Source organism: Erythrolamprus reginae, chromosome 1, assembly GCF_031021105.1.
Source record: "Erythrolamprus reginae isolate rEryReg1 chromosome 1, rEryReg1.hap1, whole genome shotgun sequence".
Lineage (NCBI taxonomy): Eukaryota > Metazoa > Chordata > Lepidosauria > Squamata > Dipsadidae > Erythrolamprus > Erythrolamprus reginae.
The window spans coordinates 120,515,569-120,541,460 of NC_091950.1; the positions used below are offsets into that span (position 1 = coordinate 120,515,569).

Here is a 25,892-nt window from a genome sequence, read left to right on the forward strand (position 1 = left end):
CCAAGCCCGGAAAAATTTCCCAGGAAATTTGAGAGCGGCACGAAGGCCTGACCAGTTTCCTGCCATTTCCCCTTTAATCCCGGCCATCTCGGGCTTTTCTGTGCTGCCAGAGGAGCCTTTCGGTGGCGCTTAAGGAGGCTTTGTTAGTCCAGAGGGAACAAAGCATTTTCCTTTCTCTGGGCACTTGGACAGATAATAAACCTCTGCTAATGCCCAGAGAAAAGAAACGCTCCCTTCGCTCTGGGCAGCGATTGTCCTCCTCCTCTTCTTTGTCCTCCTCCTCCCAACCAAATTCCGAGCTTTTCTTTCTTTCCTGATGGGTTTGCACACATTGTTTGCTTTTACATTGATTCCTATGGGAAAAATTGCTTCTACTTACAAACTTTTCTACTTAAGAACCTGGTCACGGAACAAATTAAGTTCTTAAGTAGAGGTACCACTGTATTGGACAAGGAATTCTAAAACCTGTAATTTATTTATTTATTTGGATTTTTCCAGAGGTTTCAGGGCGGCTAAACCAATATATCTGCACTGGGCCAAACTAGGTGGGGTGGTGGTGGCGGAGAGGCAATCTCTCTTCCAAAGACTGCTAAAAGAGATCTCTCTCTAAGTAAAATCCATGTATGTCTGTGGTATGAAATATGTAGGAGTACTTCTTTACAAAATGATTACAATGCTTGTGAATTCTAAACACATCACTGCTATCCTTGCTGCAGCAGACAGGATTTTTTTCATTGCCTGGAGTGTTTATTTGCCTGGGCACTGAACAGAAAATTGAGAGTGGAATGCCGATTTAAATATTCCATCTCACATTCCAAAGCAACAACTATAGACTGGAGATGGAAAATTGAAACTAGCATGAACTACTCATGAGTGCAATGCAGGCTCAGGAGTAGAAATCAAGTTTCTGCAACCATATTCTTTCAACAAAGATGTTGAAAGTCTTTAGGTATATATGCTTAGCACAAGTAATATCTTACAGGATCAGTCCTTATTTTAAATCAAATTTAGATGCAAAGGATGATATTTAGATGTATAAACCTTGGTGAGATAGGAGTCACATAAGTTTAATAAATGAATAAAAAGAGAATAAAGCTTTTTTCAAGTTTGTCTTGATCCAAATAGGAAATCATATAGCAATAAATCTGGGTTATCTTATCTACCTACCTACCTACCTACCTACCTGGTGTTGTGGTTAGCTCTGGCCCAGCCCCTCCCCCAAGGACTGTGGATGTGGGGGAGACATCCACATGCTGCAGGCCTGTTTTGCTCCCGGTGGAATCTGCTGATGAAGGCTCCTCTGACCAAGAAGACATGAGTGACAGGGAGGAGGAGAGTGTGGCAGACAGCTCAGAAGGAGATCAATTATCTCTCTCCTCCTTGGATTTGGAACAAGAGTTAATGATACAGCCACGCATGCAGAGAGTGATGCATAGGCAGCAACAACTGAGAGAGTATTATCAAAGAAAATGAGGCCACCTTTGGTTGGGTGGGGCTGTGGTAATTAGTGAGGCTGCTATAAAGAGCAGTGTGTGGGTTTGGCCATTGTGGAGGATTATCTGATCGTTGCGTTTCGTGCCTGCCTTGCTGACTTCGACCTTGGTGTGTTGCTTTTTCCCACTTTGAAACTAAAGCAGAGCAAAGGGTGTTTCACTTTGTGAAAGAAGAAGAACTGTGAATTGCCTCACAGCTGCAAGCTAAGTATCTCAGAACTGATAAGGGACTTGTACCAATTACCAGTTTGTTTGGAGACCAGTGCTCTTTGCTATACAAAAAGAGGGCTTTGTTTAAGTGAATTTTTGTTATAAAGAACATTGTTTTGAATTTTCAAACGTGTGTGTGTCTGAAATTTGTACCTGTGAATTTTCGGGAGGATTCTACCAGAGAGCCCGACAAAACAACTACCTACCTACCTACCTACCTACCTACCCAACCCACCCACCCACCCACCCATCCATCCATCCATCCATCCATCCATCCATCCATCTATCTAATATCTTTGTAAATTTCCAAAATAAAACATATTTTCTTAATCTGAGGCAGCCACAGTATATTTTTTAAGTAGTAACGATTGGGACAATTGAGAATGTTATTATCTTGTCATCCTCTTTAAAGATTGGCCAACTTGTGGGGATAGGAAACTAGTTTATGTGGATCTCTGCTCTTATCTAATAAAATTATTTATAAAGATTAGAGGAGTTTTTCCTTGCAGAAGGCAGACTGCATGCATGCAGCATAGTAAAGCAGAAAAATAATAGGATTTCTGTGCATTACACTGCTGGTGTTGGGCAAACAGCCCTTAGAATTTAGTTAGAGCCTTTCAGTGTTTCCATCAATTGTTTGCAACCCCACCTTGAATAAGGTCTGCATATTTTTTTTAAAAAGAATCTGAAAAATCCTGAAAAACAGCAATTCTCTGCCAGCTAATGCTTTCTGCAGAGTCGGAGATCATCTCGTCTTGGGGCAATAAGAATTGAAGTAACGTAGTTTACAAACCAAATTGAGGTAGGGAGCCTAAATGATTCTACCTGGTTATAGTCTCGGGTAAAAATATCGAGTTAAGGAAGGCTCAAATTAAATACTGTCCCTCAGAGTCTGTTTCTAGTACTGAATGATCCTACTGAATGTAGGGTATATGTAAGTGATGTCCACTTGAGAGCATTAGTCTGAAATGGTATCGGCCAGGGTCTCCTACTTGAGCAGGGGTTGAACCAGAAGTCTTGCAAGCAGGGCCGGCGATAGGGCAGTATTACCGGTACTGCCATCACGGGCCCGGCCAAATTGAAAAATGAGGGGGGCCCGGCGAGAGTGCTAAGGAAGTTAATTGGATTCAGTTGCAAAATTGTTACAATCGGGAGCAGGCAAGAGCACAGATCAGCAAAAATGCCTAATTTTCCCTATTCTGCCTGAAGAGCTTCATAGCTGTTAAAGATGAAGTTTGGATCAGAGCTAATTTGGTATACATTTTGATTATGGTGTTAGGTTTTTTCCAAAATTGTTCCCTTCTAAGTGTGAGGAAAAGATGTGTTGCTTTGGAGTTGACATGTTTTTTGGAGCCATCTCGCCATTTTAGATTCGAGAAGCAAACACCATCCTGGATTCGAGAAGAAAGCATTGTGGGAAATAGGAAGATTTGAATATGCAAAGGAGAAGCTGTGTAGAGCTAAGGATTAAGGATTTTCAAAAAAACAAACAACTACATCATATTTTGAGACTTGTGCAGAGAAGATCTGAAGCGGGAGTTTGTTATTTTACATTCTAAATTATGTTAAATGCATACACAGTAATATCTCACCATATGTTTAATAGATATGATAACATCCTAGGAAAAGAAGAAGAAAGAAATGTGTTGCTCTTAGAGCCACGGACATGCTATTTGTTAAGAGACATTATACATTACACATTTAAAAGCTTAAATATATTAAGTTATGGAACTTAATAGCAGGTACATGTATGAGAAAAAATCTTGGATTTTTTTGCACATTTGCTTCATAATATGGATTTGATGATACATGAGGATATGTTCTTTTTTATAAAGCAATTTTAAAATTTTGCAAACTTAGATAGGTGGAGAGGTTAATGAGAAGAAGGGGGAAGGTTTTTTTGCTCTTCCCTCCTCTTTCTCTTCTTTTTTCTTGCACTGTGCTTTTCTTTTTCTTGTATTTTCTTTTCATCCTGTTGTGTCTTTATATTCATAGTTACCCTATCTACTTAGTGTAATTTTCTATTTTCTCTTTATATCTCTTTATGTTCTTATTTTTTTATAGATTTAATTCTATTTTTTTAACTTTCTTATTTTTAATTTTTTATTTAAAGGAATTAGTAATTAGGTTTGTAATTGGATTAATTGGGCAATATTTGGTGATCCTATTTGTTTTGTTTTTTTCCCCTTTGATTATGTGCTTATCTTTCTATTTGTTTCATGTAAAATAGTGTTTCTCAATCTTGGTGAGTTCCTCCCAGTTCAAACCAGTTCTATAGAACCGGTAGTAACTTGGCGGCCTGGGTTGCTAGAACTGGCAGTGATCCAGGTCTGCTACGCCCTGTGCTGTTTCTCCTATGGTGAACGCCTATGGTGCCGCCATCTTGTTTTTTGCTTCTGCGCATACGCATAAGCTTTTTTAGCACTGCACATGCGCAAATGCAAAATGGGCATGGGGTGCATTGCTGAGTGAACCAGCAGCAGGAGAATCTGGTGACTTTAAGATGGATGGACTTCATATCCCAGAATTCAAGAGCTGAAGTTCACCCATCTTTAAGTTGCCAAGGTTGAGAAACACTGATTTAACAATCAATATTCAATCAATATCAACTTTATTTGATTAGTCAATCGACCATATCAAAGCAAGAAAAAGGACCACATTGTGGGAAAGCTAAAGTTTAGACTGTTGCATAGTTATCTCAGAAAAGACAGCTTATCCCTTGCTGAAGGGTGGGCAAAATAAACTTCAAAGACAAAAATATTTTTCTTAAATAATTCTTGAAGCAGAGACATTATTACCCCATTTTTTTAAAGATTCTATATTTATCTGAAACTAACATTAATTAAACTTGTCTATAATTCATTTTGTTCTTGCTTTCTTGGTCCTACCAATCAAATAGGGTCTTGTCTATCCATTCTCTCACTTTATTCTGCTATGAAGTACCCTTTAAATGAAAGGGGGGGGGAAATGAGATGTCTTCTGTTTGACATAGACTTCAAAATCTATTTGGGAAAAAAAGAAGGAGACTGCGTCACTCTGGTCATAACAAGAGTTGAAACAATCTGCTCTGAGAGTTTGTCAGTTCTTTAAGATCAGTTGCTTTAAACCTAGTTTGCACAAGGATTAATTATACCAAGGGTTTATGCGTTATCCTAGGAACAGTAATCTCTAAATAAAATGCTAATTTTAAGAAGCTTAGAAGAAACATATGTAGAGCAGCACCATTTAAAAGCAGCCATTATGGCTTATATAGGGCATTCTAAACATTGCTAGTTGTTTAAAAAAGCAAATGTTGGTTTTTTTCATTGGGCTTTGCTGAAACCAAGGGTGGATTCTGGCTTACCTTGCTGCTGGTTAGGTTGCTCACATGCCATACGGCCAGGCGCACATGCTCAGTGCTAAAAATTCAGATTCTGCACCTATGCAGGAGCAAAAAACAGCTTCTGCATGTGCACAGACGCGAAAAACAAGATGGCGCCACCTATGGTACCACCGACAGAGCCAATTCAGGGGCTTGTCCAGCTGACTATCGCTGCCAGTTCAGCAGGCGGGGGGAAATTCCCACTACTGGTTCTATAGAACAGTGTTTCCCAACCTTGGCAACTTGAAGATATTTGGACTTCAACTCCCAGAATTCCCCAGCCAGCATTTGCTGGCTGGGGAATTCTGGGAGTTGAAGTCCAGAAATCTTCAAGTTGCCAAGGTTGGGAAACACTGCTATAGAACAGGTCTGAACCAGCAGGAACCCACCTCTGACTGAAATCTACCTTATGTTCATAACCTAGTGATTTCCATGTAATTTGCAGTCCTTATGGATACACAACTGCAATAAATCTATCTTTTTCTTCAACATTGATTATCCTAACAATATTGGCAGAACAGATAATGAAGCAAAACAAACACAACTGTCCCTGATAAAACAGATTTAATTGTTAGGCCCTGGGCACAAACAGCAGTGCCTATTTTAGTTGACTAGTTTCGGGGTGAGGGGATTAAAAAGGCAGTCTACTCTAAAACCATGTTTCAGAGCTTAAAGTTTCAGATCAACGCAATCTCTCTTTATAAACGCCAGTGTTAGAATAGTAATGATGAGTTTAATGGTGCAACTTCCAAAACATTTTTTAAAGCTTTGAAATTTTTTATAGCTTTTGCAGTTTATCTCTTTTATGTTCATTTAAAGAAATATTTTGAATTCATTGCAAAAAAATGCTGAAGAATCAATTGTGTTAATAAGCTTAACTGTGCCACCTTTTATGCATGTTAATACCATTCCTTTATCTCTCTGCAGAATGTTCTTGTCACTTTTTCTACAGCTGGGATTTATTTCCTCTATAGAATTGCCCAGTTAATATCTTCATAATTGGCATTTGACTTCTGTAGAAATATAGTAATATCAACTTCTCTTGCTAAAAAAAATTGAGTAGGTTGAGTGAAGTTTTATATAACTTCCTGTGTCGTAGACCACCATTGTTTATGCATTTAAGGTAGATTTATTGCTAAATAAATTTATTCCTTAGTGCTGTCTAATATGCACTCTTGTATAACAGCAGTGCCTCCTTTTGGAAGTTTTAATGATCAGTGCTTGACCTCAAGTAACTTGCAACAGAGCTGGTTTGAGGAATCAGCGCTCGATTTGTTTTATAAATCAGAATGTTTGTGGCAGAAAATGTCTGCTTTGGGAGTAAAAAAGAGACAGAGAAAGATGCCTGTTTCATAAAGCTGAATGCTGTGTGGAACAAAAATGGGAAGTGAAAGGATAAACAATATGATTTCCAGCTTCAGCCTATTTGTCTAAATTCTCCTCCCCTTTTCACAACATGCGTAAATATCTATGTTTCATGTTTTCAGGTTATTTTTAAAGACAGGTCTAATTTCAGAATCAGAATCAGAACAGAGCTGGAAGGGATCTTGGAGGTCTTCCTAGCCCCCTGCTCAATCAGGAGATCCTATACCAGGCGTCGGCAACATTTGGCTCCCGAGCCATATGCAGCTCTTTTGTCCCCTTGCTGTGGTTCCCTATCGGCTGGTTGGTCCTGTCTCTTACCCTCCCTCCCCAACACTCCTCACATTTCCTGAGAGGGTAAGAGTGACAGCAGGGATGGATACTCGTTCCTACTCTGGAATGGGAGGGAACTTGTACTTGTCTCTCATCTCGCGGGCTCTTCTTCCAGCACTTCTTGGTTCTGCACGAATATCGGTCTCTCAGGGACATCTCTGCTCTGAGACACTAGCTTGGCACAACTGCAGCCAATGCTCCATGTTGTAATGGCTTCCAGGAGGAGGAGGGAACACCATCTTTCCCATTGTGAAACATGCTAAATGTAAGTGTGCTGCGCAAGGCACTATGAGAGTAGCGAGCAGGCCATGGGGGAGAAGACGTCCCCTCACAATGAGAGTAGCGAGCAGGCCATGGGGGAGAAGACGTCCCCTCCTCCTCCTGGAGCCCATTACAACATGGAGCATCGGGATGACCAAGATACACACAGCAGCTAGAAGAAGCACCCGCGAAATGAGAGGCAAGTACAGGGGCACTTCCCTTCTGCTGTGGAATATGGAGCAAGTCTCCATCCCCACCATCATCCTTACCTTCTCAAGCCATGCAAAGAGTGATTGGGAGGGGCTCCATTTATTTGAAAGAGCTTCATTTATTTAGGAACCTTATCATATGGTAAAAAGCACTGAAAGAAGAAGAGAGAACATCAGCAACAACAACAACAACCCTCGTCTGGTTTTGGAAATGGTTCAAGAGGGAACACACACACACACAAAATAGGAGATTCTGCAATAATGTGCAATTCAACCTTGATAGCTTCTGATTTTCTTGGCTGTGTTACTTTTCTGCTTTCCAATACTGCAAGTTATTATTTCCAGAACTGGTTCATTCTTTTTTAGATATCGTCTTCTTGTTGGGCTTGAGCTTTTATAACAGATCATTATTCTTTTCAGTACCTGTATATTTGCAACAAGTAAACAATTTTTTCCCCAGTAGTGCTATAGTTGCTAGCCTTGTTTGCTCAGCCAACAATCGTGAGTTCTGCAACCCATTTGTCTCTTGATGTTCAGGAACTCCAACACCTAGCACAGTACTTGTTGACCTGGACAGTGATCGATCCATTGTAGATTTCTGTAAATTATGTTTCATTATATTGTTTTTGGGAAAGACATTCTTCGTAAAAGATCCTTCGATGAGAATTGCCCAGTATGTTTGAACCTCTGACATAATTCTCATCTTCTTCAGAGCATGGGTGTCCCACAACCATAGTGCCTTGCTGGGAAATTATGGTTGATCATACAGTCAGCCAGATGTTCAGACTGGATTTGTCATTTTTATCCGCTCAATTGTCAGATGGATATTTGACATTGTTACAAATATTGTTACAGGATGGAGCAATTGTTCCAACTAAAGCTGCCTTTTGCAATTGACTGAATATAATTCTGTCAATGCCAATGATGTTCAAATGGTGCTCATCTTCCTCCCTCTCTCCCCCTCTCTCTCCCTCCCTCTCCCCCTCTCTCTACACCCACACACACACACACACGCACTAGGGGTGAGTTCTAACTTATCTTGCTGCCAGATCACTTCCTCCTGCGCCATGTGGCCATGCCAAAAACAAGATTTTGATGTATGCACAGTGCTGGAAACTTGACTTCTCTGCATGCGTTGAAGAGAAAAAATCCCACCCCACAAAATGGCAGCCTCCACAGAACGGAAGTGACCGAACCGGTTCTGTGACATCACCAGTTGTTTGCTATGGATTCAGGCAAACTGGGAGGAACTCACACTTTTCTATTTCATGTTTCTGGACCTCCCATCCCCCTCAAGCAGTTGTTTTGCTATTGTACCCAAGATGTCTATTAGTACGTATTTTGCTTGCTTGCTTGCATTTGCTGCAGTTGTTCAATTTCTGTTTGCAAGTCTTTGTTCTTGTCTCCAGCTCTTTTAATATCACCATCATCATCATCATCATCTGCAGGTTCATTACAATAACAATGGGTATACAATCGGAACATCTGAAATATGAGGTTAGGGACAAATTGTTATGGAGGAAATCAGTATTGTCTAGTAGAGTTGACTGATCTGCTAAAGTGTAAAAAATGACTAGGTAATACAATATATGTAGCAGTTTGCAGAGAGAGTGGAGGGAGTTTGCAGAGAGAGTGGGGAAAGGGAGAGAGGGAGGGGGTGTGTACAGACACACATAGTTATTTTCTACTTGCTGTATGTTGGATGATATTCATTCAGAAGAAAATCCAATATACATTTTTCATGCATGGTATCTAAAACTGATATTTCAGATACTGTATTTTTTGGACTATACGATGCACCAATATATAAGATGCACCAAGATTTTGAAGAGGTAAGTAAGAAAAAAAAAGCTTTTGTCCTCCCTGGGCCCCAGGAATACTCTGCAGGCCTTTCAAAACAGGGTGTGCAGAGGGTTTGAGAGGCCTGCAGAGTATTTCTGGGGGCTGGGGAAGGAAAAAACACCCCAATTTTTGCAAAAATGGCCTGTTTCCACCAGTTTTTGTGAAAAATGGGATGCACAGATGGTGTGGGAGGCCTGCAGAGTGCTTCTGGGGGGACTGGGGGAAGCAAAAAAACCCTCATCTTTGCAAAACAAAAAGAGGCAATTTTTGTTTGTTTTTTTCAAAAACGGGTTTGTTTTCGCCTTCCTCCAGCCTCCAAGAGCACTCTGCAGGCATCCCAAACCCTCTGTTCACAAGGCAAGCCCACAATGAGAGAATGAATTAGTCTGAGTAATGTGGGAAAAAGCCGTCATCTTATCTAATGCACTTTCTGCTTGCTGACCTTATTCTGTGGACAGGAATGAGGAGTGGATACAAATATTAAACTGCACTGCAAGTTTAGGACTGTTAGAGTTAGTTAGTTCAGCATTTTCAGAGTCACCTGTTGGTATTGTAGGAAATTAGCACCTACCCACTCCTAGAGGAATGAAATATTTTAGGAAATATTTTAGAAAGGTCGAATATTATTTCTTACACAGGAACAGGAAACTCTTAAGGTGGGACCCAATAGACAGTCTAAAATGTAGGCACTTTCAGCATCTGAGTCCTTTTCTTCTTCAACATCTTTGAAGCATGTGAACCCCCTTTCCCCCAGGACCTCAAATTGTGTGGTCCTGCTGTCAATCATTAAACCATCTTTCCAGGTTGTCACCATGTTTCCAGTGTCTTTTTCCCCATTTGGAACCATGCAACTCAGAAATGACATTTCTTATAACATTATGAAGAATGGATCTGTGGCATCAGTACAATTTGGCCTGAATCAATCTGGATATTCATGTGCCATTCAAACTATGCAAGAGTACGTAGTTTTTTGTTGAAAACTATTTCTTTGACAAGCGGTTTGACACAGGATTTTGGCTTCAGTATATTGATTGATTGATTGATTGATTTTGTCCAATACACAATGAGGGTTTTAGTGGGTATACACATAGTAAAATACATAATGAAGGTTATAGAGGAGATACTCATAGTAAAATATATCTAAGAAAGAATAGAAGAGAAGATATAGGAATAAAACATATCAATTAAAGAATAGAAGAAGAGCTATAGGAATAGAAGAAAGGTATAGGAGATATAGGAGAGCAACAGGACAGGGGACGGAAGGCCCTCTAGTGCACTTGTACTCGCCCCTTACTGACCTCTTAGGAATTATTTGTGTGCAAATTGGAATGTGTGACTGTCCTGTGTTTATTGTGATCTTTTCCTGAAGCAAGAGGGGAAGTATGTGAATTGTTGATTTCTAGCCTTCATTTCTTCTGCAAATGTAAAGTCCCAGTTTAGAATGTATATAATATAATTTTTTATTGGCCAAGTGTGATTGGACACACAAGGAATTTACCCTGGTGTGTATGCTCTCAGTGTACATAAAAGAAAAATATACATTTGTCAAGAATCATAAGGTGCAACACTTAATGATAGTCCAGGTACAAATAATCAATCAAATCATATTAGGAACCAGACAACATAAATTGTAAGGATACAAGCAACAAAGTTACAGTTATACAGTCATTGGTGGGAGGAGATGGGTGATAGGAATAATGAGAAGAAGGTAGGCTAATCCATCACCTTAACAAATAGAATAGAATAGAACAGAATTCTTTATTGACCAAGTGTGATTGGACACACAAGGAATTTATCTTGGTGCATATGCTCTCAGTGTACATAAAAGAAAAAGATACATTTGTCAAGAATCATGTGGTACAACACTTAATGATTGTCATGGGGTCAAATAAGCAATGAAGAAACAATCAATATTAATAAAAATCTTAGGATACAAGCAACAAGTTACAGTCATATACTGTAGTCCTAAGTGGGAGGAAAAGGATGATAGGAATGATGAGCAAAAACTAGTAGAAATAGAAGTGCAGACTTAGTAAAAAGTCTGACAGTGTTCAGGAAATTATTTTTTAGTATAGTGATTGTGTTCGGGGGAAAACTGTTCTTGTGTCTAGTTGTCTTGGTGTGCAGAAGCAGAGAATTGTAGGGGATTTGGAGGATATTTAATCAGACTCTTTTCTTAGTGTTTGCTATGAACTGAAGAGTGCAACTGATTTAAAACACTTCTAAACTTGGTTGTCCTCCCCTGAATATAGTCAGGTTTTTAATGTCAGTCTACAATGTGCTCCTTATATTACAAGAGGAAAATTATAGAACATTCTTATGCATAAAAAGCAATAGAGAAGAGTGCTTCTTATGGATGTCTAATTCACACATAAATCAAGCAAATGGGAAGCATGGAAGGAAGAAAAATTGCCAATAAAAGTTAAACCATTGTTCTGGAATTGCATTCCTGGCTAATTCAATATAAAGGATTCTATACTTTAAAAAAAATAACAAGTTAGATGGTGCAGACAGTTCAGTACAGATATACAGTAGTTTGAATGAACAATATCTGTGCTAAGCTAAAGTCAGATAACCTTGGCTGAATATATCTGCTCTGTATTAAAATCAAAGAGGCTGTGAAAGACAAGCTGGTAGCTTATCTTGTTTGGAACTGCCGTCAAGGCATGCTGGCTTCTTATGTGCTGCATTGCATTTACAATGCATGCTTTCAGTTTCAAAACAGCAGGCATTTTTCTATATATTTTCCTTTTTAAAAAAAATCATGATTACCATCATAGTCATCATCATTTTGATCTGCCTGTCAATAGAATAGAATAACAGACTTGGAGAGGATCTTGGAGGTCTTCTAGTCCAACTCACTGCTTAGGCAGGAAACCCCACACCACTTCAGACAAATGGTTATCCAACAAAAAACATCTAGTGTTAAAGCATTCACAACTTCTGGAAAGAACTTGTTTCACTTATTAACTTTTCTAACTGTCAGGAAATTTCTCCTTAGTTCTAAGTTGCTTGACTCCTTGATCAGTTTCCACTCATTGCTTCTTGTCCTACTCTCAGGTGCTTTGAAGAATAGCTTGACTACCTCTTCTGATCTCTGGGGGGAGTTGATTCCAGAGGGTCGGGACCGCCACAGAGAAGGCTCTTCCCCTGGGTCCCGCCAGACGACATTGTTTCATCAACGGGACCCGGAGAAGACCAACTCTGTGGGACCTAATAGGCCTCTGGGATTCATGCGGCAGAAGGCGGTCCCGGAGATATTCTGGTCCGATGCCATGAAGGTCTTTATAGGTCATAACCAACACTTTGAATTGTGACCGGAAACTGATTGGCAACCAATGCAGGCTGCGGAGTGTTGGTGTGACATGGGCATGTTTGGGAAAGCCCATGATTGCTCTCGCAGCTGCATTCTGCACGGTCTGAAGTTTCCGAACACTCTTCAAAGGTAGCCCCTTTGTTGCTCTTCTCTGTACTGTTTCTAGAGTCTCAACATCCTGCCCCCAGTTTTCATCTAGAAGTTAAATGGAGCTGATCTTCAGCAGAATTCCACAACAAACTAAACGGTGCTACCAATTTAGGACAACTGAAAGCCAACATATTTGCCTGTTGTTGGAGGTGTGGGTGGGAGGATGAAGGAACCCCTGCAGAAACACCATTAAGATTCATTTAAGAGGAAATGAAATGATTAAAAAGCAGGCTAAGTCAACATTTGTGAACCACGACGGCAGAATGTGTTTTCTTCATATTTATTTATAATGTGAATCTGTTGTTTGGCCCTTTGGATGAATATACTAGGAGAAGCAGAAAAAAAATCTAAAGATTCCACAAAAATATGAAATATTTTCACATTTCATATTTTCAGACACAGTGTAGAATTACTAAAACTGGCTACTTTGTCTGTACAGTACCAGCTTGCTAATCTTTGGTGTTTTGTTTTTTCTTGGGAGAAATGCATACATATATGTATAAGGAAAATTTGGGAGGCAGTGAGCATATTTGGAGTTTTGACAACATACTACGTGCTGTCACAAAATGCCTTTTCAGGAGGAGAGTTTCCTGATATGCAAATGACTGCTGTCATAATCCATTACCCAAAAGGCAAATTGTTGAAGTTGCTCCTTGTTATTGGCTTTAGCTTCTCTATCAAAGGTTGCAAGGCAGTTGAAAGAGGAGCTTTGTCAAGCACTTGAGGACAAAGGTCACTGTGGCTGCCATCTTGATTTTTTAAACTCCTTATCAAAAATCTCTAGGTCTTTAGCTACCTTCATATGCATAAAGGTAGGCTTGGTGGGATTCAAATTTTACTACCGGTTCTGTGGGCATGGTGTGGTTTCATTGCTGTTGCAACTTCAAAAAGTCAGTAAACATATGGTTATAAGCTGAGGATGACCTGTATTACAGAAACTCTCTGGTCATCTTTTTTTTTTCTTAATTGTATTTGAGATGTGTGAGTCAAGGATGTTTACAGGAGCTGAAGCCTTTCTTATGTACATTTTTTTTTGCCTCTGCAGCTGGGGAAATTGGGCTGTTTCTTTTAGAATACAGTACATATCCCATGGAAGATATATAGAGATTGTTCAAGTGGCTTACCCCATTGCATTAGACCACAAATCCACAATAAATAAAACTGAAAGCTCTTTAACACAGCATGGCCATTCCAAAGAGCAAACCACAACACAACAATGAAAAGAAGAACAACGTGCAAGCAGCAGGTAGTGTAGCAATTAAAAGCTCATCATATCCCCACAAATGTTTGCTGGAATGAGAAATAGAAGAGAAATGTGATTTCTAAAACAGAGCAGAAGAGATACATAGCTGATCAAGTTGGCAATTGCCAAACAGCGGTATTGCTCTGTTGGGAACATTATTCTTTGTCCCTTTCACAAGGTGTACAAACAAATGAGAGAACCTGATGACTGAACATCTTGAAAAATTAAATGCATGCTGTGATTAGAGTCGCTGCTCTAATTTGAATCTTGATGTGTCTGATGTCTAGGTCCAAAAATGCTGCTCGTGGGCGTTATCCTATGACCTGGGAAATCCAAAAAACTATTTAAATAAATTGATTTCTGCTACAGCCTGAAAAATCTTGAGAAATTCCTGAATGGAACTACTATACACACCTTTTGTCATACATTATTTATTGTGTCCCTGGATTAGACTGACAGCTCCAGTTTTATACTCTGTCTCTGCAGCACTGCCCTCATCTTATCCTCGGGCTAGTATTGAGGCAACCTTATCCTGTTGTTTTCAAATACCTGCCAGCTAGAAAAATAGCGCAGGGGGAGCCTATCAAGCTCATAATTATGCTGGCAGCTTTTCTACCACCGTAACAGAGGCTGGATTGTACTAAGGATTGCTCCTCGAAAGAGCTCTACATGAGTCCCAACCCACCACTGGATTGCCCATCTTAACAGTAGGTTACACTTCTGAGCCGCAATATTTTATTTTCTCAACAACCTCTTGACCTGCACAACTGCCCTTGCTGCATGTTTTCATGCTGCACAACAATCCCTTTATATAAGGAGAAACTATAAACCCTGTTAACATACTGAAAGATTTAGTAGGGATCCAGGGTGATGTTTAAACCAACAAGCAGCGAGAGAACAGTATCTGTCTTAATAAAAATTAGTGTTGAGAGTGGGGTGGAGAAGAAAACACAGTTGTCGAGTAATGTAAGAGCCCTATTTTCCTGCCACTGTGGTCATTGCGATAATAACTATCCCCCTTCCTCAAAGAGAAGTTTCAGACAAGGATAGGGAAAAGAGATCGGGCTGTAGGTTCCTCTGTGCAAGGTGCTGTGGGGTTCGAGAGTCTCCTAGATTGTATTCAGTATCTACGTTAAGGCACTTGGTGATGTTATTTACCAACATGAGATCAAGTGTTGCCAGAGCTTTAGGGTCGATAAAATGATGATGTTAAAATACTGCCGAAGTGCTTGGTGGATGTTGCAGTCGGAAGGAAGAGGAGCAGACTGAGCCTTAATCCCAGCAACTGGTTAGGTTGCACAGAGTTGGCCTTCTCCAGGTCCTGTCAGCCAAACAATGCCAACTGGCGGGATCACGGGGAAGAGCCTTCTCTGTTGTGGCCCCGGTCCTCTGGAACCAACTCTCCCCAGAGATTTGCATCACTCCCACTCTCTTTGCCTTCCAAAAGGGATTAAAAACACATTTATGCCAGCAGGCCTGGGGTCAAGTGTGATAGTTCCTCTCCAGCCAGTGGTATTATTATTATTATTATTATTATTATTATTATTATTATTATTATTTATTAGATTTGTATGCCGCCCCTCTCCACATGAATGAAGGATGACTGGGTTTTATACTGGGTTCTATTTTTTTTACTTCATTTTACTTTCTAACTGTATTGTACTATTTTCATCTTTCCCAATTTATTTTGTAAGCCGCCCTGAGTCCGTGAGGAGAAGGGCGGCCTATACATCCAATAAATAAATAAATCCCAGCAAGACGAATTAGCTTCATGTAGAGATAAGTGAGAATGACCTTGGGAGGCAGAAAGAAGACTTGAATTTTAGGCAACAGTCTAATAAGAGGCTGGAGGTGAGGAAAAAGCATGAAAAGTGTTTATGGTGGTTTTCTGGACTCATCCTAGTTTTCCAGAAAATAAAGAGAGAGATCAGGGGAGATTCAGTATTCCAGGATTTTGTTAAGGTAATCTTATAATAAAGTAGGATTAGTTCATCTGGGTGTGCTTCTTTTCTGGTCTGTTTCATAAGGATGACTATAAGCTATCAGATTCTGGGGTAAATTTGTCTTTAGTTCTAGATGGATTACACTTATTTTTCATATTCTTACATTAATTTAGTTTCTAGTTGGAATTTATGAAGATGGAAGAATGCGATGCCATTGAGGGTCACCCCATTGTGGGGAGAAAGGCGGGGGGGGGGTGGAGGGATGGAGGAGAGCACCAAATCCTCGATCCCAGGAGGATGGCATGCCAGCTGGTCAAAGCAAGGATCGCTGCCCAGCTGGGATGAGCCAGAGGGGGAAGCCTCTTTTGGGATTGAGTTGGTGTCTATTGGAGGCTTGTCTCTGTAATAGCCATGAGTCAAAATTGATTCAAGGGTACTTCCCATTAAAGAAGTTGACCCTTTAATTTATGTTTTGGGGTGTGTTTTTTTCCAATATCTATACTTTCTTCATCAATTTACATCAGGTAGTAGCACCTAGCCGATGGCTGATCTCAGAAAGGTGGAACTGAATCATGAACTGGAGACCACAATGAAATTAAACCCAAGTATTTCCTTGAAGAATGCAATGGGTACTCGGTCGTATGTTGTTTTCAGAAAACTACATGGATGTTATTCATAGATTTGCAAAGGCTGAAGATGTTGTACATACTCCTGACCAGTTGAGGACTTGGATTCAGATAGTGTTTATGAAGTAGTGGGGGGCCGGGGTTACAGGTAGTAGAACAGGTGGGAGGCCAGCCACAGGATGGGGCTATGAGTTCAGGATCTAGTGAGGGAGAATCAGACGCTTGCTGGGTTAATCCTAAATTCAGAAGGATTTAGAAACGTAGAGAGCAAAGGTCTGGAAGAAGATATTAAGGAGAGGAATGGGTTAAATATTGTAGTGAGGTATTTGACATGTCAGGGGACTAGTGGAGAAGAAGGGTGGAATTTCAACATTGCTGAAAAGAAATATGGATGTGTTTTGGCCATGCTAAAGTAATCCAAAGTATTTTGTATTGTATTTAGTCAGTGCTGCTGTTTTTTTAAAGCCATGTAGTTAAGAAATAAATCTTGTCTAAGTGAAGCAGAAAAAGTAATGTGAGAAATGCAGCTAAGAGAGAGATAACGGACCGAGTGATGTCTGGAATGTGTTGAAGTACAGGAGAGCAGAGAAATAAATGGAGTTGCTTTATTCATGAAATGATGCATTTAATGAGAGTTGTTTGTAATTACTAAACTTCTACCAGAAACCAGAACAGAAGATATGTGGCAAGAACTGGTGAGCTTCAGATAAGAAAGAACCATTGCATAAACATTAAAAGCAAGTGCTTCAGCCTCAAGAATATCTGACTCAGAATGGCTGGAAAAAATTCTTAGGAATTGAGCGTGTGCCTGCTTGAATGTGTTTGTACACATGACTTGATCTTTTCCGTAATAATAAACTGGTAGTTATCTATATAAAATAAAGAGCATTTGCTTTTATTTACATCAGCGGAATCAATTTTAAAATAGGAACAAGTTCAGTAAAAAAAAATGAAAATGTATTTATTTCATTACAAGCTTGATGAATCCACTTGTATTTAATCCTGAAAGCAATGAAATATTGAAGTTCTCATTTCTCTCATCCATGGATATAATGTAAGTCATTTCTCAGTGTGAATTTTAAAATGACCTATCCAGATGATAAACAAGCTCTCTATCCAATTTATTTTGGATCTCTTCGCTGTCTCCTCTTGAGTGTTTTTTTAAACCCCAATAGCAGTTCCGTCAAAATGCCAAACAATAATAATCAACAGGATCAGACTTCGTGGAGTAGGTTGCTTGCTTGTTGCACATACTAAAAATCATTATGTGATGTCATGTTATAAAAATCAGCTTAGCTAAGTATAGACAGATTTAGATTTGTACTGGAGGTTTTTTGTGATAATTAACATGAGATTGATTGCATCACCAACAACGTCCACAACATACACACTTGCAGTATGTTGATCCAGTATGTCAAAAGATCTTACAGTTCTTGAAATAAATTATGTGAAATGCTTCAACTTGTAACATGTGAAGTCACAATATAAACCCTTGTATCACTCGTGATTATTCATGATCTGACACAGATTTTGCATTTCAAGTCCCTCCACTTTCCTCCTCTTTTAAAAATATATTCACCCTTTCTGTTAGCTCATCCACAGGGGATTGAAGCACACAGTTTATTCTCATCTTTTCCCATAGCGAAATGCATTGAGAGATTAGTTTAGAAGGTGATAATATATGCTTATATAATTTACTTTTTGAAATAATAGCGATATTTTATAAAACTAGGTATCTTGGGTCTTTATTCAGCAGTGGGAAAGGTAGCGTGGAAGCAAAAACCCTCTTAGTTTTCCTTATTAGAGAAGGCTTCAAAGGGAATGCAAATTGTACCTGCTTTTGCTTCTCAAATACTGTAATCTAATAATTGATCTTGTGAATGTATAACACAGTGGATATTTCTTTATTCTGAATTGATTGGTCATGCCATCCAGCAGTGAGCCTTTTATCTTTTCTTGCCTTGCTTATTTTTCTGGCTATTTTGATTGCCTTTTAAAACGCCTTTCATCAAAATGACCTCCATTTTAAAAATGGACATGAATGTATTTTTTCTAAAACAGAAAAGTGCTTTCATTATTGCATTTCATGAAGCCTTTCTTAAGAATATCTATGGGATTTCTGAAAAATTAAAATTTTATTCCATAATGAATATTAATTAACTACATTCCCTGGTTAAATTAAAAAGTATCTGAGTGGTTATCTTCAGATTGCTAGACAATTTTAAAACAAAGATTGATAATGCATCAATCACAGCCCAAGTGTTCATATAATGATTACTGATCCATAATGTATTGACTGATTGATTGATATTATAATACTTATAAGATTAGTTCTCTAAAATTACAGTGATACAGGGAAAAGGAACTACAATGCAATGCCAAGATCAGTGGAGGGATTTTAAGGAATGTAGAATGGAAAAGGCAGCATGGTGAAACATCACTGCAATAATTAACCTGATAAAATCTGACATGAATAAACTAGAATATTCAGATTAATGTATTAATAAAATAAAACAATTATATGCTTGTAGTTGAATTTGGTATAGTTTGCTTAGCTAGAATGGCAATTTGTAAGTGATGCTGGCTTATCTCAGAAAGCTTGATCGCCATATGCTATATGTGCTATTCAAATCCAAAAAAGAAAAAGTGCTTTGAGATACATGGACACGCTGCTACACATGTTTAGCACCTTTTAAAGAAATTGGACATTTTCCTGGCAGTTGCTTGATTCCCTGAAAATATACCTTTATGGTAAGGAACCGCTGACAAGCTACAATTACATTTCATCAGTCAGAGTCTCCTTAAAAAAGTAACATATTTTCCTGGCTCACACAGTAATGAGTTTCAAATAAAATACCTCCTTGCTTGCTCCAATTTGCTCTGAGTTGTCATTTCTGGAACCTCCTTAAACTTTAGATATGAATATTCCTTGTTCAGCTGAAATGTAAGACCAGAAAAAAATTCAGCTTCTCTAAGAAGATGCAGAGAGGTGTAGTAGGAGTACTCTAGATTCAAGATTCAACTTGTGACAAGATCCTGCTAATCAATCAATCAATCAATCAATCATAGCAATAGTAATAGCACTTAGACTTATATACTGCTCCATACTGTTTTACGGTACTCTCTGAATGGTTTACAATATCAGAATATTGTCCCCAACAATCTGGATCACCATTTTACCGACCTCGGAAGAATGGAAAGCCGAGTCAACCTTGAGTTAGTCAGGATCAAACTCCTAGAAGTGGGCAGAGTTAGCCTGCAATACTGCCTTCTAACCACTGGACCACCCTGTCTCATAATAAAGTACAACACATCCCTAGTAAACCATAAAAGTTGCACTAAGTAACCATTTTAAATTCTGGCTGAAATTGATTCCTTCCTTACATCAATCATTTGTTTTTGTTTTTTTTGCTTTTACAGAAGCACCATTGAAACCCGAAGAAAATCCTGCAGATGCCTTCATTGATTCATCCCTGTTTGCTCACTGGGGCCAGGATTTGAGCCCTGAGAACCAACGAACTGCCCTTAAACAGTTCCAGTATTATGGATACAATGCTTACCTGAGTGATCGCTTGCCACTAGACAGACCCTTGCCTGATTTTAGACCTACTGGGTAAGGAGCAACTTTTGGAAGTCACGTGATATATTTTATCTAAAGGAGGAGGTAAAAAAGGACTAGATAATATTCTATTTTAATGGAAAATTACGAAGAATTGCAGGTATGATCTAGTCAAAATGTATTGTGTTTGGAAATTATAGCTATAATTTATAAATTATATGTATCTTTTCTTTTGTGTACACTGAAAACATATGCACCAAGACAAATTCCTTGTGTGTCCTATCACACTTGACCAATATCTAGACCAAAGTCTAGTCTAGTCTAGTCTAGTCTTTCAGAAAACTAAATGTATGAAATTTGGTATAATGAAATTAGCATTATTAATAACTACCTATGTTTATTTTCTAAAGTAAATGCAATAATAAGTGCTAAAAATATTGCACATCATCCTTCAAAGCTGAAGAAGGATGTTTCCAGGGCTTTTTTAAAAAAATCTAAAACAATGACAAAAACATATACAGCATTTTGGTTCTGGTGACAACTGTATTTATTTACTTATTTGTTTGTTTGTTTGTTTGTTTGTTTAATAGATTTGTATGCATGTATGTATAGTGATTCTGATTAAAAATTACCATTAAAAATGGGTTAGTGAAGCAAGTTTTTTTGTGTTCAGGTAGAATGATACATAGTACTTTAACAAGCTGATAGAAGATATTTTATAATCTCTAAGGCAGTTTGTTTTTCTTGGTTATGGTGGTTATTAGAGGTACTTGTGATCTGATAGTTCTTTTGACTTTGAGAAGATGTTATAGAGGTTATCAGCAATGTTACAGCCAGAGTTTGCCAGTCAAGAGTTGAAAGGTCAGCATCTATGAGTTCATAATTGCCTTTTTAAAAAATTGTACTTGAATGTCCCATTATTAAGGTGATTCTTGCAATGGTGTAGATTGAGGCTGAAGTCTATCATGCTGTGGTCGCTGTTGGAAAAGGGTTTTTTTTATTTGTAGCCCATAAATTGCACTTTTGCTATTGCAGAATATGTGATCAAGGCAGTTATTTAGTCTAATATTGTTTATTACTAGTTGGTTGAGTCCTAGATTGGTAACAGCGTTGTATAGGATTGCATGGATGGGTTCAGTCATGCATTCATTTAGGGTCCAGTTAATGAGTGGTAAATTGAGGTCTCCAAGAAGGATAAGGAGGTATGGGCAGGAAGCTGCTCATGTTAGCAGTGAGGTTAATTTGTTCACATGTGTGATGTCGTAGTCTGGGTCTTTGTCGCAAAGTAGGAAGTAAAGTGTGATACTTAAGGACAGATCACAGACGATGGTTTCAGAAAGGGTGAGATCATGTATAACTTGGATATTTTTTAGGTTTAGTGTCTTTTGTAGAATATAGCTACTCCACTTTCTTTGCGGGTTTCACAGTCGAACCAGAAGACAAGTTACTTTCTTGCTGTGATGATGCAGTCAGGGAGAGATGAGTTTGGCCATGTTTCACAGACAAAATAATGTCGAAGGTTTATTTATTAGTAGTAGGAATTTGGGCATTCTTGCATTGATTAGTTTGCATTTGAGATTAGGATTGGATTGGATTGAGAAAGTAGAGGGGATGCTTACCTAGTCTTGGTTGGTGGTGTGTGGTATATTGTTTTGTTATTGGGGGATGTTGGATGCTGGGGGATGTTGTGTGATGGATTGTGAGTCTTTTTTTTATGTGCTTGGCAAAGTAATCTCTGTATAAGTTTGTTTCACCTAGATAATATAATATAATAATATAATATAATATAATATAATATAATATAATATAATATAATATAATATAATAATGACAGCAATTATTTCCTGTTTGAGCAGATCTTCAGTTTTTGGCTCTCAGACAAGTATTAAATCTTTATCCCTCTTCCTCTTCTTCCTCCTCCTTCTCTTCCTCCTCCCTTCCTCCTTCATATTTGATAAAAAGGAGAGGTAGACTGGCATGTTATCAGCATACTGATGACAATAAATCTCTGGATTATTTCACTCAGCTATTTGGTAAAGCTATCATTTTGGAATAAAATAGAATCGTGTGTGGAACTCCACAGTATAAATGCCACAGGGCTGAGTAGAAATCTCATCTTTGGGGAGAAAGCTTTCTAAATTGAAACATTGCAAAGTTCTTCCATCCGCACCTAATTTAGACAGCCTCTCCAAAAAGATAACTATGGACAAGGTACAGAAAGATGCTGAGAGCAATAGAAGCATCATAAAGAAGTATAATTTTCCAACTCTTAACTTCAAGCTTTGTGTTACTATGCAAATAGAACAATACATTGCAATTAACCAAAACCAAAAATAAAAATGTATACTTCATAGGAAAATAGAAATATGTTCCTTAGAATATTAATGTAAAGGCTCTTGTGAATAAAACTTAACTTCTAATGGACACAACCAGGGACAATTGGTTTTCTATTGCCTTCTTAAAGCTATCTATTGTAAAGGGTTTGTAACGTCGCTCTCTTCCTTTATGGAAAGAGAGTGATTTGATCCATGCAGGTCAGAGATAATAGAATAAAGAAGGGAACATAACTGAAAAGAAACATAAACGATTGTAGTCCAGTTTAGAAGCCATGTTATATAGGATGGACCACTCATGTACTGTATCTCTTTTAAATGAGGAAGAACAGAGTCTTTCAGATATTTCCGTATTCGGCATCTGGGCAGGGGAAATTTTGATTGGTTCAAAGAACTGATAGGGGAAATTTTGATTGGCCCCACCCACCTTCCCTCCCCATTCTCTCACATCTCCTATATGCTGTTGTTTATTAGTTCAGCTGATTCTCACGGCAGAGCAGATTGCTGTGTCGTGCACCAAAGAAAATTCCTTGTGTGTCCAATCACACTTAGCCAATAAAGAATTCTATTCTATTCTATTCTATTTCCTCCTTTTGGTGGTCCAGGAAATTACATCTATAGTATGTAGATAATAAAATTGAAAAAGGTGAACAACATTTTTACAGACCTATAGATAAATGGAGGCTGGGTGTGACAAGGAATGGCTGGGAAGGGAGGGCCCAGATGAGGCACCCCTTGATGTAAGTGACATTGAGTTGGCCACACCCACCCAGTCACATGACCACCAAGCCACACCCACCAAGCCATGCCCACAAAACTGGTAGGGAAATTTTTAGATTTCACCATTGCCTAGGAGTCATCAGATGCCGTGGTGCAGGAGGCAGTGCATGGAAAGTTGCGTTCCAACATATCCTACCACCAATGTTTTTGGCAAGTAGTTATTTTTACATAATTTTATTTTTCTGGTTTTTAAAAAATGAAATAAGTAAAGTACAATAGGTGTGTTTGGCTCTCTCTGCAAAAAAAGGCTTAAATATGCTGATCCTATTCTCTTCAGTGGCATGATACTGCATTGTCCTACAATCCTTGAAGCTCTTAACAATATGCAGTCTTCTCACCCATAACTAGCTTTCCAACTTATAATTAATTATAATGTTGAGTTCATATCTATGCTTTTCTATTAAAAGTTAATGCTGAGGTTCTGGTATCTTTTGCTTTCTGAGGGAATTTTAAAAATTCTAGAATGCAATAGAATAGGAGGGAATTGTCTTGGACTATTAAAAGACCATTTTTTAAAAAGTAGTAGCTCATCTTATCTCAAAAGGCAATGATTAAAAAAGTTACTTTTTATTTAAAAATATCCACATCTTTTTTTACATTAGTTTACAGTGCATCTAAAAGCATATTTCTTCTTGATATCCCAGTTCTAGCTGATATTGTGTTTTAATTGTTAATGAAGACACACCTTTTAACTGTGCTAAATCTTATTAATATATCTGTTTCATATACTGTACACATGTAGAAAACTGATACTTTATAAGATGAAAAATAAAACTTAATGGGTGTTGTAATTGAAAGTTTTTGTGTCCATGAAAGGCAGTGGTGTGAGAGAGAATGACTGTGGCTAGTGACCATAATTTGGGTAAGGAACTAGTCCTGAAAGATTTATCAAAGATTATGCTTAGAAGTTCAGCTAAAGCTGTGGAGAGCTTTTTTAAGAAGTATGCACATAACCCATCAGGTCCAATAGATAGAGAGGGTTTTAGGTTGCGTAATGCCTTTTCAACAGTATCTTCTATAAAATCAATTTGTGTTAGATTGTAATTATTTGTGGTACTATTAGGAAATATTGGGCACAAAGTTTACAAAGACTGAGCCGAAGAAGGTTGGCTTTAATGGTTTCATTGTTGTTATCTGTACAAGTCCTTTAAGGGGTGGGATGGATCCTGAGTATTTGAGTTGGTTGTTTACAAAGTTACAGAAGTCACAGGTGGATTTTGTGGGTAGAAGGTTTTCTTCTTGATTAATGTGATAATTTGTGCATTCAGGTTTTTTTTGATATAGGAATGGAAGATGTGTCTTAACAATGTTATAATGAACTTCAATATAATGAAGGCTAAATACTTTGAATGTAGTGTCCAGACATATGGCTCAGTCCAACTGTTAGTACTGAATCAAATAAGATGACCCAGTTCAACTACCCATTCATGACTTCTAATCACTGTTGGATGCTCAAATATGGGTCAGTAATAGTGCCTGGATGGAATGGCACTTTGCAAAATAACAACTGTGTGCATCTGAAATGTAAGGTCTGCTGAAAAGTCATTGATCTAAAGCAATGCATGCAGTGGAATATTGGCTAGTGATGAAGACCACATGGGTAGAATTGCTGGCCACATAACCAGGCTAAATCTAGTTATTTATTTATTTATTAGGTATTGGATTTTGGATATTGGATCGTTCTGCCAGCGTGTCCCAACCGCCCATAATTACGGGGTAATTAGTCCCAAAAGACACACACCACACAATAGAAGGAAAACCAAAAGTCTTTATCAACAGAAAAGCAGAAAAAACTCCCTTTTTAAATGTCAAAGGGATTTTCTGGTACACACAAGGCACAGGTTAAATGCAATCCAATTTCTCACCCAGTAACTGAGAAATTGAGTCCAATTCCAAAGTCCAGAAAGTCCACACACAGTCTTGAACAGGGAAACAGCAAAACCACGATCTTAATGAAACTATGAAGCAGATAAACTTCCACAAGGCTAAACCAGCACGCTACTCTTTTTATCTGTAGCACTAATTACAGCAGCCCCACCCAACCACAGGTGGCCTCACTTATCTCCTGTAATAATCCTTCAGTTGTTCTCTCCTATACATCACTCTACGCATGTGTAGGTCTGTCATAAGTTCTTGTTCAGAATCCAGGGATGATAAGGATGATTGATCTCCTCCTGGGCTGTCTGCCAAACTCCCCTCTTCCCTGCTACTCACGCTTCCTTCATCAGAGGAGCCTTCGTCGGGAGATTCTGTCGGGAGCAAAATAGGCCTGTGGTATGTGGATGTTTCCCCCACATCCACCTCCAGATTCCTTGAGGCAGGAGTTGGGCCAGAGCCAACCACAACATTGGATATTGAGGACTCGGGACGGCTCACAACATGTCAAAAACAATATACCGTATACATATCTAAAAATTCAATTAATATAATTACAAAAGTTTAAAAACTGTAATAAAATTTAAAATCATTCATTGCCATTCACACAACAAAACATATTAAGTTTGTCAGCCGGGGGCTAAGATCTAATGGCCCCAGGCCTGGCGGCATAAATAGGTCTTTAAACTTTTATGGAAGGCGAGGAGGGTGGGGGCAGTGGAAATCTCTGGGGGGAGCTGATTCCAGAGGGCCGGCCCCCCCACAGAGAAGTCTCTTCCCCTCGGTCCCACCAAGCAACATTGTCCAGTCAATAGGACCTGGAGAAGGCCGACTCTGTGGGACCTAACTGGTCGCTGGGATTCATGCGGCAGAAGTCGGTCCCAGAGATAATCTGGCCCGATGCTATGTAGGGCTTTATAGGTCATAACCAACACTTTGAATTGCATCCCAAAACTAGTTGGCAGCCAATGCAGTCCGCAGAGTGATGGAAAAGTA

General features: G+C 38.7%; 1 protein-coding gene across 2 annotated transcripts in view; it reads left to right on the forward strand.

The window, feature by feature from the left end:
- The window catches only part of GALNT18 (polypeptide N-acetylgalactosaminyltransferase 18), a 424,313-nt gene that overhangs the window by 224,522 nt on the left and 173,899 nt on the right, over nucleotides 1–25,892 (forward strand). For both annotated transcript variants that reach the window (XM_070735536.1, XM_070735544.1), the window contains exon 2: nucleotides 19,770–19,962. In XM_070735536.1, coding sequence (XP_070591637.1) covers nucleotides 19,770–19,962 — 193 coding nt within the window. The remainder of the gene's footprint in view (nucleotides 1–19,769; nucleotides 19,963–25,892) is intronic.